A 16,473-nucleotide genomic window follows, 5' to 3' on the forward strand; every position below is an offset into this window, starting at 1 on the left:
GTCTTAAGTCTGGTCTTGGGCACCACGAGCTGGAACTGGCTCTCGGACCTCAGAGCGCGCGCAGGAATGTAAATTTGGATAAGGTCCGAGATATACTGAGGTGCCAGTTCATGTAAAGATTTAAAAACAAACAGCAATGTTTTAAATTCAATTCTAAAATGAACAGGGAGCCAGTGCAAACTCTGAAGAATTGGGGTTATATGCTGGCGTTTCCTGGCCGCTGTTAAAAGTCCTGCTGCCGCGTTCTGGACTAACTGCAACCGGGAGAGAGCTTTTTGGCTAATACCAGCATAAAGTGCAGTGCAGTAGTCCAGGTGACTTGAAATAAAAGCATGCACGACTTGTTCAAAAAGGTTAAAAGATAAAAAGGGTTTAACCTTTACTAAAAGACGAAGGTGATAAAAACACGATTTTAAAACGCCATTGACTTGTTTGTCTAGTTTAAAATGGCTGTCTATAGTGACGCCAAGGCTGGTGACTTTGGGACGCACATCATGTAACCCTTTCTGTGCCATAATCATTGACCAAACATATTGATAGTGACGTGTCCCTAGCGTCCCTACCCAATTCTACGCCCTTGGAGCTAAAATCCCTATATTTGTCTTTTGCCTTATTTTTCTCACGTGCAGGTGGTATCTCGTCTGATCTGATGGAGGTGACAGTGGACATCATCGGCACAGACGTGTGCAACAACGGTCAGGTGTACGCCGGAGCTGTGACCGCCAACATGATCTGTGCCGGACACCTGGAGGGAGGGCGAGATTCCTGTCAGGTGAGTAATTGCAAACCACGCACATTCAAAGTCATATGAAGAAAAAAATGCGTTCCTTTTTTAAATTATGTTTATTCTCGTTTCTCCAGGGCGACAGTGGTGGGCCTTTGGTGTGTCAGACTGATGACCTGTGGTACCTGGTGGGCATCACCAGCTGGGGGCAAGGCTGTGCTCAGAGAAACAGGCCGGGTGTTTACACCAGAGTCAGCAATGTTCTTCCTTGGATCTACACCAACATGCAGGTAAATCAAACAATAACGGATTCATGATTTTTGGATAAAATGTTATTAAATAATTGTTCATATTGCTATATTTACCGTAATCTCTGGGCAATACAGCACACCAGTACCGTATTTTGTGGAGTATAAGTCGCACCTGCCGAACATGCATAATAAAGAAGGAAAAAAACATATAAGTCGCATTTTTGGGGGGAAATTATCTTTATAAAACCCAACAGCAAGAATAGACATTTGAAAGGCAATTTAAAATAAATAAAGAATAGTGAACAACAGGCTGAATAAGTGTATATTATATGAGGCATAAATAACCAACTGAGAAGGTGCCTGGTATGTTAACCGAACATATTATGGTAAGAGTCATTCAAATAACTGGTTTACCAAACAATCTGTCACTCCTAATCACTAAATCCCATGAAATCTTATACGTCTAGTCTCTTACGTGAATGAGATAAATAATATTATTTGATATTTTACGGTAATATGTTAATCATTTCACACATCAATCAATCAATGTTTACTTATATAGCCCTAAATCACTAGTGTCTCAAAGGGCTGTACAAACCACAACACAAACCACTACAACATCCTCGGTAGGCCCACATAAGGGCAAAGAAAACTCACACCCAGTGGGACGTCGGTGACAATGATGACTATGAGAACCTTGGAGAGGAGGAAAGCAATGGATGTCGAGCGGGTCTAACATGATACTGTGAAAGTTCAATCCATAATGGATCCAACACAGCCGCGAGAGTCCAGTCCAAAGCGGGTCCAACATAGCAGCGAGAGTCCCGTTCACAGCGGAGCCAGCAGGAAACCATTCCAAGCGGAGGCGGATCAGCAGCGCAGGGATGTCCCCAGCCGATACACAGGCGACCGGTCCGATCCTGGGTCCCCGACTCTGGACAGCCAGTACGTCATCCATGGCCACCGGATCGGACCGGACCCCCTCCACAAGGAAGAGTGGGACATAGGAGAAAAAGAAAAGAAACGGCAGATCAACTGGTCTAAAAAGGGAGTCTATTTAAAGGCTAGAGTATACAAATGAGTTTTAAGGTGAGACTTAAATGCTTCTACTGAGGTGGCATCTCGAACTGTTACCGGGAGGGCATTCCAGAGTACTGGAGCCCGAAATGAAAACTCTCTATAGCCCGCAGACTTTTTTTGGGCTTTGGGAATAACTAATAAGCACATAAGTCGCTCCTGAGTATAAGTCGCACCCCCCCAGCCAAACTGCGACTTATAGTCCGAAAAATATAAGCTGCACCCACTAATTTTTGGAAGGAAAAAATATGTTTCCATTTATTACACTGCAAAAAGTCAGTGTTCAAAAACAAGAGAAAAAAATACAAAATGAGGGGTATTTTATTTGAACGAAGCGAAGTTATCTGCCAATAGAACAAGAACATTTGGCTTGTCAAGACTTACAAAACAAGTAAAATTAACTAACCTCAATGAACGCAAAAATACCTTCAAATAAGTATATTCTCACTAATAACAAGTGTACTACTATATGAGTACGTACTTTCTATTGTTTCATTGAAAATAAAACCGCAAAGTCTGTTTTAATGAGACACAATTGTGTCAAAGTCATGACTTTTTTTTTTTTTTTTTTTTTTTACATGCTTGAAATAAAAAAATATTACTTTAAAAAAGTAGTTTTATACTTTTGAGTGTTGATCACACAGCTTTGCAACAGTTGATATTCTAGTTTCAAGCATGTTTTACTCGATATAGGTCGTAAAATCTCAGCAACAAGCTGTAATATCTTACTGAGATCATTTAGGACCAAAACCCTTAAAACAAGTAAAACACTAACATAAAATCTGCTGAGTGAGAAGAATTATCTTATCAGACGGAAAATAAGCAAATATCAGCCTTATTTGAGATATATAATCTTACTTAGATTTCAGTTTTTGCGGTGTAGCTGCACATGTTGTGAAATGAGATATTTACTAGGAAACATTGTATAAATGTTTATTTACATACTTAATTTGTTTTCAAACTGTGCCTGTAACGTGGCAGAAAAACGGCTGATCAAACAAAACCAAAAACTCAATAATGAACCCACTAGCTGCGAAAGCTAGCTCTCCAATTAGCTAAACAGACTCAATAACGTCACAGTGACGTTTTGGTCTATTTACTGAGAAATTTGTAAAATTTAAACAACACAAAAAGAATGCCAATGTAAGCGAGTAATACTAAGACAGACACTTGTAAACCTTGAGCATATTACGGTAGCTCATGCTAACGACGATAGCACGTACAAATATGCATGAAGAAGAAGCATTTGACTGTTTACCAAGTATGAATTGTTTTAGTTATATTGTAAAACTTGCAAACGTTGCTTAGTAATGAAAGAAGAAACCATAGTAGTAAAAAAAAAACGCTATGGAAGACTAGTATACTGAACAGCACTTATACCTCTGGTTCAAGTCACATAACAGAAAAAGATACTGTAGATTTTCAATCCACAGCACCTGCAGTGAGCAAAATTGTCCTAAAGATGGCGCCATAGCACAAACAATAACATACCTTTTCAGTCCCTGTGTCGTTGTTGCTACTGTGTAAGTTTGTTGTATACAAAACATTATGGCCGTGGGGGAGAAAAATCCATATATCAGCCGCACATTTGTTCAAGCCACAAAGTTAAAAAAAAAAAAAGGAGAGGCTTATAGTCCGGAAAATATGGTATATGATATATTTCCAATAATTGTTTAGTGTTTACTGATATTCTGTCTTGTTTTTCATTTTATTTATTGACTGACAACCGATAGGTTGATGAACAAAATAACAGTACAAAATAGAAGCTCAAATGCGTGTGGTGTATTGTAAAAAAATAAGAAATTATTAAAAATAGAGTAAAAAGTCACAATAAAAAAAGATGAACAGGGGCTGAATTTTTTCATAGTATTTTTATGTAATTGAAAATATCAATCAAACAAAGTTTACTTATATAGCCCTAAATCACGAGTGTCTCAAAGGGCTGCACAAGCCACGACGACGTCCTCGGCTCAGATCCCACAACAGGGCAAGGAAAAACACAACCCAATTGGTAGGGGTGGGCAAGCGTTGCCAGTAAACCTCTCATGCTGCAGTCGTCAACTACTTTGTCGTGTGTGGGAGAAGGGAGAGGAGAGGGGCTGCTGACTGGAATATGAACCGCTCCTTACAGCGGTGTTTTAAAAAGTCTTTAATTTTACTTTTTGAAACAGATACCGATAATATCCGATATTATTTTTTAAAGCATTTATCGGCCTGCCTTCATCTCTAATTATGAGACAATAAATAACACCATTTAGTCACCTTTACACTCTTTTAATCCAATATAGCCATGCTGCCTGATACTAATACTCTTTAAATTCCTGCAAAATTCTAGTAAAATTTCAATCCCTTTTTATACAAACCCCATTTCCATATGAGTTGGGAAATTGTGTTAGATGTAAATATAAACGGAATACAATGATTGGCAAATCCTTTTCAACCCATATTCAATTGAATGCACTACAAAGACAAGATATTTGATGTTCAAACTCATAAACTGTATTTATTTTTTGCAAATAATAATTAACTTATAATTTCATGGCTGCAACACGTGCCAAAGTAGTTGGGAAAGGGCATGTTCACCAATGTGTTACATCACCTTTTCTTTTAACACTCAATAAATGTTTGGGAACTGAGGAAAATAATTGTTGAAGCTTTGAAATTGGAATTCTTTCCCATTCTTGTTTTATGTAGCGCTTCAGTCGTTCAACAGTCCGGGGTCTCCGCTGTTGTATTTTACGCTTCATAATGCACCACACATTTTCAATTGGAGACAGGTCTGGACTGCAGGCGGGCCAGGAAAGTACCCGCACTCTTTTTTTTTTTACATAGCCACGCTGTTGTAACACGTGGCTTGGCATTGTCTTGCTGAAATAAGCAGGGGCGTCCATGAAAAATACGGCGCTTAGATGGCAGCATATGTTGTTCCAAAACCTGTATGTACCTTTCAGCATTAATGGTGCCTTCACAGATGTGTAAGTTACCCATGCCTTGGGCACTAATACACCCCCATACCATCACAGATGCTGGCTTTTGAACTTTGCTTCGATAACAGTCTGGATGGTTCGCTTCCCCTTTGGTCCGGATGACACAATGTCGAATATTTTCAAAAACAATTTGAAATGTGGACTCGTCAGACCACAGAACACTTTTCCACTTTGCATCAGTCCATCTTAGATGATCTCGAAGTCTGCTGTGTTTCTGGATGTTGTTGATAAATGGCGTTTGCTTTGCATATTAGAGCTTTAACTTGCACTTACAGATGTAGCGACAAACTGTATTTAGTGACAGGGGTTTTCTGAAGTGTTCCTGAGCCCATGTGGTGATATCCTTTAGAGATTGATGTCGGTTTTTGATACAGTGCCGTCTGAGGGATCGAAGGTCACGGTCGATCAATGTTGGTTTCCGGCCATGCTGCTTACGTGGAGTGATTTCTCCAGATTCTCTGAACCTTTTGATGATATTATGGACCGTAGATGTTGAAATCCCTAAATTTCTTGCAATTGCACTTTGAGAAACGTTGTTCTTAAACTGTTTTGACTATTTGCTCACGCAGTTGTGGACAAAGGGGTGTACCTCGCCCCATCCTTTCTTGTGAAAGTTTTTATACGCAATCATGGCACCCACCTGTTCCCAATTAGCCTGCACACCTGTGGGATGTTCCACATAAGTGTTTGATGAGTATTCCTCAACTTTATCAGTATTTATTGCCACTTTTCCCAACTTCTTTGTCACGTGTTGCTGGCATCAAATTCTAAAGTTAATGATTATTTGCAAAAAAAAAAAAAATGTTTATCAGTTTTAACATCAAATATGTTGTCTTTTCAACTGAATATGGGTTGAAAATGATTGTATTCCGTTTATATTTACATCTAACACAATTTCCCAACTCATACGGAAACGGGGTTTGTAGAAACATTATGTGGGTCTTGCATATAAACACAGAAAAGCTTCAATTGGACAACCACTCACTCTTGCACAAGCTTAATCGAGTCGATACAGAAATGTTCACTTCACAGTGAATAATGATTCAGAACATTGATTTTTGTAAAAATGTTCATGTAAATGATTTGTTGCCTCCTCATCTGTGACAGCATGAAAGGCCCTAATGTCACTTCTTGCTGCCGGCCGGCTATCTGGTTTCCCCCTCGTCTGCATTGAACTCTGCACTGTGAAGCTGTCTTCCAACAAAGACGGATGGACCAATGAGGGGAGACGCTCCAGACAAGACGGATTGAAGGTTGCTAATGTTGGAGACGGAGGGGATGAGGCAAGATGTACAAGCAGTACAATTACCAAATGTCATGTTTACAGCGGTGTGTTGATTCATCTATTGCTGCTGCACTGATTCCTTACTCCGATATCACTAATCAAATGTTGGAGATGCCAAACTGCAACAGTGGAACCTCTATAGTGGGACTAGGAATTTGATCACATTTATTTTGATTTTTCTTTGGCTTTTTTTTTTTAATTTTAAACACATATTCCAAAAAGAAGTGAAGACGACTCTTATCAAGGCTGCGTGACTCAGTCTTGAGAAAAAATGAGGTGTGGTGTAAATCAGTGGTCCCCAACCACCGGGCCGCGATTGGTACCGGGCCGCAGAAGAATGTTTTATTCATTTTTATTTATAAAAAAAAAAAAAAAAAAAAATGTTTTCATTAAATCAACATAAAAAAACACAATATACACTTACAATTAGTGCACCAACCACAAAAACCTCCCTTTTTCATGAAAAAACGTCCCTTTTTCATGACAAAGAAAAAAAAAAGGATATTATTGACTTATTCCATAAGTACACAAACATATACTTCATGTGTAATGACATGCTAATTTTAATTTTTAATTTTTTTTTTTTCCCCAAATTCCATTGTATGTTATACTCTTCTGACCCCACCAGATGGCAGTATACGTGTCCACATAAGTGGTCGTAAGACCCCAATTCAGTAGTGTGCACAATTTTGGAAATAACGCTATATTATAAAAAATACAGACGTTTTGTTAACGCTATATTATAAAAAAAATTAAAAAACAATTTACAAACACAAACAATGGGATGAAATAAGAGGAAACGTGACCCCGGAAGTAAATGCGTCATCCCATAGCTTGTTTTTGTAAATTGTTTTTTAATTTTTTTTTTATAATATAGCATTAACTTAACGTCAATTAATCATGAACCCGGAAGTAAATGGGGGGGAAGGTTTTTGTAGGGGGGAAGAAATTTGGCTTGACAGCCCTGCCGAGGATGTCGTTGTGGTTTGTGCAGCCCTTTGAGACACTTGTGATTTAGGGCTATATAAATAAACATTGACTGATTGATGTTAGTACAACAGTCGAGGAAAATTAACAAACTACATGAATAACATCTTAATTGAATTTTGATAAAAAAAAATTTATCTTGATAGATTGAAAATGAACACCAATGTGTTGACTGATGAACATTATAACATCATTTATTCAGAAAATATAAATAACGACAAATAAAGATAAAATACAATTATAACCGCAACATGTAAGTGTAAAAAAAAACCACAACATTATGATTTGTACACCAGGCGTGCCATACGTAATGCCCGCGAACAGGTTTTATCCGTCCCGCAGGATGAGTTTGCTAAGTATAAAAATGAGCCGAAATTTTTTAATGAAAGAAAATGCTGTTCTAAATGTGTCCACTAGATGTCACAATAGCAATTATTTGTATCTCTGTAGGTGAGGGGTGCCCATTACGTCGATCGCGAGCTACCAGTCGACTGCGGGGGGGGTGTCAGTCGATCTCCAGCCAGGCTTTTAAAAAAAATAAACCTAAAAATGAGTGATCATCAATCTTCACCAAGACGTCACTTAAATGACATTCACGGTACCGGAGGGTCTTGTGAGATGACGCTGGCTGCTGCAAGATCATTATTATGAAAATATGACCGAGAGGAAGGCGAGAAACACTTTTTATTTCGACAGACTCTCGCGCCGTCCCTTCCGTCAAAACTCTAAAGGCCGACTGCACATTTCCTATCTTCACAATAAAAGCCCTGCTTCATGCTGCCTGCGCTAACTAAATACAGAGTCTCGGAAAACTGGCGTGCACAAGCGATCCCTCAGAAAGCTGGCGTGCACATCACTTGTGCACGCCAGCTTTCCGAGACTCTTATTTTGTTAGCGCAGGCAGCATGAAGCAGGGCTTTTATTGTGAAGATAGGAAATGTGCAGTCGGCCTTTAGAGTTTTGACGGAAGGGACGGCGCGAAAGTCTGTTGAAATAAAAAGTGTTTCTCGCCTTCCTCTCTGTCATTTTTCATAATAATGAACTGGCAGCAGCCAGCGTCATCTCACAAGACCCTCGGGTGCCGTGAATGTCAATCAAGCAAGCTACGGAATTTGCCGCCAATGTTTTTCTTGTAAAGTGTATGGAAGCTGGATGAATTAGATGCCAAAAACCAACCACTTTCATGTGGTATTGTGCAAAAAGGACAACTTTTTTTCTCCTCCATTTGAAAATGTGGGCGTTATCATCATTACTGTCTGATTCCAATCAATGCAAGTCATCAGAATCAGGTAATACACCAACTTATATTCTTGTCTTCGTGAAAGAAAGACATCTATATGTGTTACACATGCTTGTATTATCGTTAAACACATTTAACTTGTTTACAAAAATGTCTCTTTCATAAATAGATAAATATAAATGATATATATAAATGAGGTAGATCCCCTCGAGTTGGTCAATTGAAAAGTAGCTCGCCTGCAGAAAAAGTGTGGGCACCCCTGCTGTAGATGATGCTACATATGTGGAAAAAAAACACATGTTAGTGCACCAGTCGAGGAAAATGATCAAACTACATAAATAACAAACTTTATGATATTATTTTTTTATCCTAATAGATTGAAAATGAACAACAATGAGTTGACTGATGAACATTAACGACAAATAAAGATAAAATACTATTAACCACAACATGTAAGTGTAAAAAAAAAACTTTATGATTCCTACAATTTCAGAATGTGAATTTTTTATTTTCAAACAAAGAAAACAATCTGAAGTTGTCTTTATTTTTAAGTTATCGTGCCGTGATTTGACCAATCCGGCCTTTTGGGAGTAGACTTTTCTAAGGGGAAATCCACTATAGATGTTCCACTGCAATAAATACACATTCATGGAGCTGCGGACACATATCTGACTTAAAACCATAAAGGGCACTTTATTATATGTGTCGAGCATGACTAATTATGATATGCACACTGTGATTTTTTTCAAATATATATATAAATCAAATGTCATATTTTTGAACACATTTTTCAGTATGATTAAATGTCCAAATATGAATAAATGCTTTTAAAAAAAAAAGAAAAAAGCTTTGTCTTGCCTGGCTGACCTCAGGACCGAGAGAGAGAGAGATGGAGAGAGAGAGGGAAGGAAGGAGGGGTGAGTGAGAATACAAAACAGTCATTCCAGAAGATCATATTGTTGTCCATGCCATCTCTCTTCTCCTCCTCCTCCTCCAGGGTCAACCAGCCGGCTCTTATTGACAGATGAGAACATTTCTTGACAGCAGCCGAGTGATTGCAGCGGGCGGATTACCAATTTGCTGACTTGTCGGGAGAAAAGCGGTAAGTTGGCAAACGTCATCATGTCATTTGCATCATGATGCCTTTTTTTTTTTTTTTTTTTTTCAATATTTGCATAGTTAAATGTTCAGACCCCACCTATTTTTTTTTTTTTTTTTTTTTTTTTGGTGTGCTGCACAAAGAGGGCGTGCCTCCTTGCAGCAAGCAAAAAAAAAAACAAACAAACAAAAAACACCGTTTTTGCTGCATACCTGATCCAAAAATAGCGTTTGAATGCAAACAAAAGTCGTGACGCTTATATATTTATATAAAAATATATATATTTATGCAAATGATTGGGTGGATGATGGACGTCCCCCACGCATCGCGTCATCCACAGGTTGAATGACATTTGTTGCAACATAATAAACCGCATGACGTCATTCTCGTGGCGGAAGAATGTCTTTTGTTTATTACTGCAACTCAAAAAAAAAAAAAAAATGTGGCCACGTTCGCATAATAGCCACGCCCACTCCCCCCCCCCTTCTTTGTGAGCGGCGAGTCCTCAATGACCTTAAAGCCGCTGTCATAGACGCACATATAGGAGCCACTCAGACGTGGTTGCCATGGTGACAGGACACCATCGTGACGTCATCCCCCCCTCCGCATAAAAGTCCCGGATTTTGTCGGCGTAAAAATGCGAGAGGGAACCCTGTGACGTCATGACATTTCCTTTGTAGATCCCGGACACGGAAGACACAGCGAGTCTATTTTTATTTTTTTTTATGTTTATTTATACATTTTAACAATAACAAACAGATGAGAAACAATAATCAAAACAGTTCAACAACAGTATAAAACATTATAAAAACAGTACAAAACAGCGCCAGGAGTCTATATGTTGAGGGTTACCTTTAAATGACGTCAGAGGGCGTGGTCTGGCGGAATTAGGGAACCGAAGCATTATTTTATTTTGAGCACCATTACACACACACACAAAAAAAAACCACACTTTTTAATTTATTGTTACAGTAATGTTATCTCAGTATATTTTATGTATTTATCATAATTTATATTTTGCACATGGGGATAGGTTGATTGGCAACACTAAATTGGCTCTAGTGTGTGAATGTTGTCTGTCTATCTGTGTTGGCCCTGCGATGAGGTGGCGACTTGTCCAGGGTGTACCCCGCCTTCTGCCCGATTGTAGCTGAGATAGGCGCCAGCGACCCCAAAAGGGAATAAGCGGTAGACAATGGATGGATATATTTTGTAACCGCCAAAAAATATCTGTTTCTCAGCTGCAGTTGCAATACACTTTCCTACCACTTGTGGCAGTAGTGACAAGAAGTCTCTATGACAAGAAGTCATAGAGAAGTTTTTTAAGTGCAAAAATTATAACTAATGTGGAAATGATGTATTGTCATTTGCACTTTCTTTTATTGACAGTTTAGTCAGGAAACATGTATTATTTTTTATCATTAATTTAATTGGAAATAATATTAGCTTTGCGTAATTTTATGTACATTTTTTGCAGTTTATTTGATTAGTATTTATTGTTAGTATTTATCAACTTTGATAATAATCTTTGTAATCAACACACGCTTTCATATCATTTGACAAGGTTGTAAACTGTAAGTAGGTTAGATATAATTACCAAATCAGTCAGGTTACCTAGTCACTAGTGTCAATATTTGGATGGGCCCCGGGTCCCTGTGTAGTAAAAAAAAAAAAAAAAGAAGGGCTCCCAAGGTCCAAAAGGTTATGGACACCTGTATTAACATAAATTCTGCGGCGTGGATGCCTCAAAGGTGGCGTGTTTCTTCAATCTTCACTGCCATGTTATGTCATGCATGCATTTGTTTTATTTTATTTGTATTTGTTTTCTATTTATTTATTTATTTTTAATATATATATATATATATATACATGGTTTTGTGTGTTTTTCAACCTTTTTGAGCCAAGCCACATTTTTTTTGCATTGAAAAAAATCCAGAGGCACACCACCAGCAGAAACCATCATATTTTAGTGTCTTTTTCTCTTTTTTTCTGTATTTTCCTGTAACAGTTTCGTGTCTTCCTTTTGAGCGATATTTCCCGCGTCTACTTTGTTTTAGCAATCAAGAATAGTGCAGTTGTTTTTCATCCTTCTTTCTGGGGACATCGTTAATTGTCATGTCGTGTTCGGATGCACATTGTGGACGTCGTCTTTGCTCCGCAGTAAGTCTTTGCTGTCGTCCAGCATTCTGTTTTTGTTTACCTTGTAGCCAGTTCAGTCTTAGTTTTGTTCTGCATAACCTTCCCTAAGCTTCGATGCCTTTTCTTAGGGACTCTCACCTTTTGTTTATTTTTGGTTTAAGCATTAAACACATTTTTACCTGCACTCTGCCTCCCGCTGTTTCCGACATATACAAAGCAATTAGCTACCGGCTGCCACCTACTGATATGGAAGAGTATTACACGGTTACTCTGGCGAGCTCTAGACAACACCGACACTCAACAACTTGACACATAGTTTGCAGACTATAATTACTGCTCTTCAAAAAATATTTTAAACCCAAATAGGTGAAATTAGATAATCTCCCACGGCACACCAGACTGTATCTCACGGCACACTAATTGGTTGAAAAACACTGGCGTTAAGCACGTTGCCTATGCATGAAAAGTGTTGTATAAATACAATTTGACTGATATTCACAATTTTTTTTTTATTTAAATCAATTAGGTCATTGTTTTGTACTAAAACAAATTCACGGGAAATGAATGTTGTTGTTTTTTGTGTAACATAATCAAAACATGGTAGCCGGTTAGATCCACTGCATCAAAATGACCAACCTAGAACTAGCACAATTTGCATAAATGGAGAAATTTCCTGTGTTTTGGTGTTTGAATTCCTGTCCAGTGTTATTTCTAGTTTCTACTTCCTGTGTTTAGAATCACTTCCTGTTCTGGTGCACTTGTGTTGTCAATATTTCCTGCCAGCACACCTGATTCTCATTCATTAGTTCCATTTAGTTCCACCTGGGTCCCTCCTTCAGGGCTGGATAATTGTCCTCTGTAGACTGTTGTGCTTAGTGTTGCTAGTTTTGTTTAGTCCCGCTTTTTTTCAAACATGATCTCCTCTGAGGCCGTTTGTCGTGTCGGCTTCAAATAAGCACAGGAGTGAGATTGAACCCTTTTGATTAAAAGTTGATGAAATAGTTTATAACAAATCTAAGAGACTGATGTATAATACATGTGTATACAACTTTTTCTCTGTGTAATAATCCATCCATCCATCTTCTACCGCTTATCTGGGCTTGGAACGCAGAGTCAGCAGCCCAATCAGGGAAGCCCAGACTTCCCTCTTCTCAGCCACTTCCACCAGCTCTTCCCGGGGGATCCCGTGGCGCCCCCAGGCCTGCTGAGAGACATAGTCTCTTCAGCGTGTCCTGGGTCTTCCTCGTAGTCCTGAAAACCACAACAGTAAGGCGTCCTTATAAAATGCCCAAACCACTGTTGCGTTTGGACCAGATGTTCCTCCGAGGGAATTTAAGTTGCTGGTCAACCCCAAGTTCTTTTGATGACACAAACTGATTTTAAATGAATCCTAAACAGAATAGGTATTTTGACATTCTAATCCAAAGCTTTGGGAGACCATTTCATGTAACAACACCTTTAATTTGTATCGCCTGAGTTGATCTGAGAACCCGCCCCCCTATTGTTTTCCTCAGCTGGAGACAGAAAGAAATAAGGAGTATTGCTACTCCTGCATTTCAAGTTCAAGGTCGTCTACAGTGTACCATCGGTCATGAGATAAAGAAAAGATTAAAAAAAAGTACAAAATGGAACACTAGCTATTGCAAATATGACTAAAGGAAAGAATGGCAGTCCGATCCCTGTATGATCAGTGTCAGAGCTTGGTCCGCATTGCCGGCAGTAAGTCGGACACATTTCCAGTGAGGGTTGGACTCCGCCAAGGTTGCCCTTTGTCACCGATTCTGTTCATAACTTTTATGGACAGAATTTCTAGGCGCAGTCAAGGCATTGAGGGGTTCCGGTTTGGTGGCCACGGGATTAAGTCTCTGCTTTTTGCAGACGATGTGGTACTGTTGGCTTCATCTGGCCAGGATCTTCAGCTCTCACTGGATCGGTTCGCAGCCGAGTGTGAAGCGACCGGAATGAGAATCAGCACCTCCAAGTCCGAGTCCATGGTTCTCGCCCAGAAAAGGGTGGAGTGCCATCTCCGGGTTGGGGAGGAGACCCTGCCCCAAGTGGAGGAGTTCAAGTACCTAGGAGTCTTGTTCACGAGTGGGGGAAGAGTGGATCGTGAGATCGACAGGCGGATCGGTGCGGCGTCTTCAGTAATGCGGACGTTGTACCGATCCGTTGTGGTGAAGAAGGAGCTGAGCCGGAAGGCAAAGCTCTCAATTTACCGGTCGATCTACGTTCCCATCCTCACCTATGGTCATGAGCCTGGGAACGCCTCGGGATCCCCCGGGAAGAGCTAGACGAAGTGGCTGGAGAGAGGGAAGTCTGGGCTTCCCTGCTTAGGCTGCTGCCCCCGCGACCCGACCTCGGATAAGCGGAAGAAGATGGATGGAGGGATGGAAAGAAATAACTTTTAAATATGGATATATGTAGATATATATATCCGTCACCACTTTACAACTGTTATTACTATGAGACTGATGCATAATACATGTGTATACAACTTTTTCTCTGTGTAATAATCCATCCATCCTACTTCTACCGCTTATCTGGGTTTGGGTCGCGGGGGCAGCAGCCCAATCCACCCCGTCAATTGCTGCTTGCAGCTTTAATTTCTGATTGAAATGATTTAATGATTAATTGATTTATGGTAATACTGCTAATTGAGTTGTATTTTCTAAGTGCAAAAACCAATAAAGGGTTATCATAATATATTCCATTAAAAGCCTCTTTAAGAGCCTCCTTCATTACATTAGGCACACCTGCAATATCCATCCATCCATTGTTTTACCAACAAGATATATTTCACAACCATATATTTTACTATTGTGGTTTTAGTTTGCAGTGTTTCTACTATTTAAATTGCTTGAGAGGGTCAAAATATTCTAAAAACACCTGCGTGACAAATTGTTCAGTCGATGCCTATTGTTGTCGGTGCAGATTTTGTATTGGATGACATGAGACCGTGTGGGTGTTTGTTCACAAATGATAACCAAAATCAACACTTTGTTTTATTTAATGAATGCATAAGGTTCACATGCAGGAAATGCATATAAAATTGTCAGGCTTGTCCCTGACAGTTTGACTATGTCTTAGTTTTTACTCTGCCTTTGTCTTTGGTTCCTGTCAGCACTCTTATTTTGGTTTCCTGTTTGTCTCCCTGAGTGCTGTGTCCCCTCAGCTGTGGCTGATTGGCACCTGGCCACACCTGGTGTCAATCAGCCAGCCACTATTTAAACCTGCTTTTTCCTCCAGTCAGTGCTGGATTATTGTCATTTTTACCAGTCGTGTCGATGTCAGTATGTGTTTGTAGCTTACTGTCTTTTTGTTCCCTGCTTCCAGTTTGTTTGTTCCTAGTTCCTGTTTGCTGGATCCCTGTTTCCAGTTTGTCCTCCCGGTTTCTGGTTTGTGTTTCTTCTTTAATTTTATGTTTTTGTCATTATATTATGTTTTCTTGCTCAATGCCTGCCACCATCTGTGGTCTGACGAGTCCACATTTCAAATTGTTTTTGGAATTATTCGACATCGTGTCATCCGTACCAAAGGGGAAGCGAACCATCCAGACTGTTACCGACGCAAAGTTCAAAAGCCAGCATCTGTGATGGTATGGGGGTGTATTAGTGCCCAAGGCATGGGTAACTTACACATCTGTGATGGTATGGGGGTGTATTAGTGCCCAAGGCATGGGTAACTTACACATCTGTGATGGTATGGGTGTGTATTAGTGCCCAAGGCATGGGTAACTTACACATCTGTGATGGTATGGGGGTGCATTAGTGCCCAAGGCATGGGTAACTTACACATCTGTGATGGTATGGGGGTGTATTAGTGCCCAAGGCATGGGTAACTTACACATCTGTGATGGTATGGGGGTGCATTAGTGCCCAAGGCATGGGTAACTTACACATCTGTGATGGTATGGGGGTGTATTAGTGCCCAAGGCATGGGTAACTTACACATCTGTGATGGTATGGGTGTGTATTAGTGCCCAAGGCATGGGTAACTTACACATCTGTGATGGTATGGGGGTGCATTAGTGCCCAAGGCATGGGTAACTTACACATCTGTGATGGTATGGGGGTGTATTAGTGCCCAAGGCATGGGTAACTTACACATCTGTGATGGTATGGGGGTGTATTAGTGCCCAAGGCATGGGTAACTTACACATCTGTGATGGTATGGGGGTGTATTAGTGCCCAAGGCATGGGTAACTTACACATCTGTGATGGTATGGGGGTGCATTAGTGCCCAAGGCATGGGTAACTTACACATCTGTGATGGTATGGGGGTGTATTAGTGCCCAAGGCATGGGTAACTTACACATCTGTGATGGTATGGGGGTGTATTAGTGCCCAAGGCATGGGTAACTTACACATCTGTGATGGTATGGGGGTGTATTAGTGCCCAAGGCATGGGTAACTTACACATCTGTGATGGTATGGGGGTGTATTGGTGCCCAAGGCATGGGTAACTTACACATCTGTGATGGTATGGGTGTGTATTAGTGCCCAAGGCATGGGTAACTTACACATCTGTGATGGTATGGGGGTGCATTAGTGCCCAAGGCATGGGTAACTTACACATCTGTGATGGTATGGGGGTGTATTAGTGCCCAAGGCATGGGTAACTTACACATCTGTGATGGTATGGGGGTGTATTAGTGCCCAAGGCATGGGTAACTTACACATCTGTG

General features: G+C 40.0%; 2 protein-coding genes across 2 annotated transcripts in view; both read left to right on the forward strand.

Annotated features, from left to right (window-relative positions):
* The window catches only part of tmprss13a (transmembrane serine protease 13a), a 70,829-nt gene extending 63,186 nt beyond the window's left edge, over positions 1-7,643 (forward strand). Inside the window, exons 11-13 of the mRNA XM_061878582.1 lie at positions 630-772; positions 862-1,014; positions 6,147-7,643. Of these exons, the coding sequence (XP_061734566.1) occupies positions 630-772; positions 862-1,014; positions 6,147-6,161 (311 nt within the window). The 3' untranslated portion in view covers positions 6,162-7,643. The remainder of the gene's footprint in view (positions 1-629; positions 773-861; positions 1,015-6,146) is intronic.
* A 691-nt stretch (positions 7,644-8,334) lies between these two features.
* The window catches only part of fxyd6 (FXYD domain containing ion transport regulator 6), a 53,697-nt gene continuing 45,558 nt past the window's right edge, over positions 8,335-16,473 (forward strand). The window contains exons 1-2 of the mRNA XM_061878583.1: positions 8,335-9,468; positions 9,549-9,653. The gene's annotated coding sequence lies outside the window, so the exon portion shown is untranslated. The remainder of the gene's footprint in view (positions 9,469-9,548; positions 9,654-16,473) is intronic.

The sequence above is a fragment of the Nerophis ophidion genome, linkage group LG18 (genome assembly GCF_033978795.1).
Source record: "Nerophis ophidion isolate RoL-2023_Sa linkage group LG18, RoL_Noph_v1.0, whole genome shotgun sequence".
Classification (NCBI taxonomy): Eukaryota; Metazoa; Chordata; class Actinopteri; order Syngnathiformes; family Syngnathidae; genus Nerophis; species Nerophis ophidion.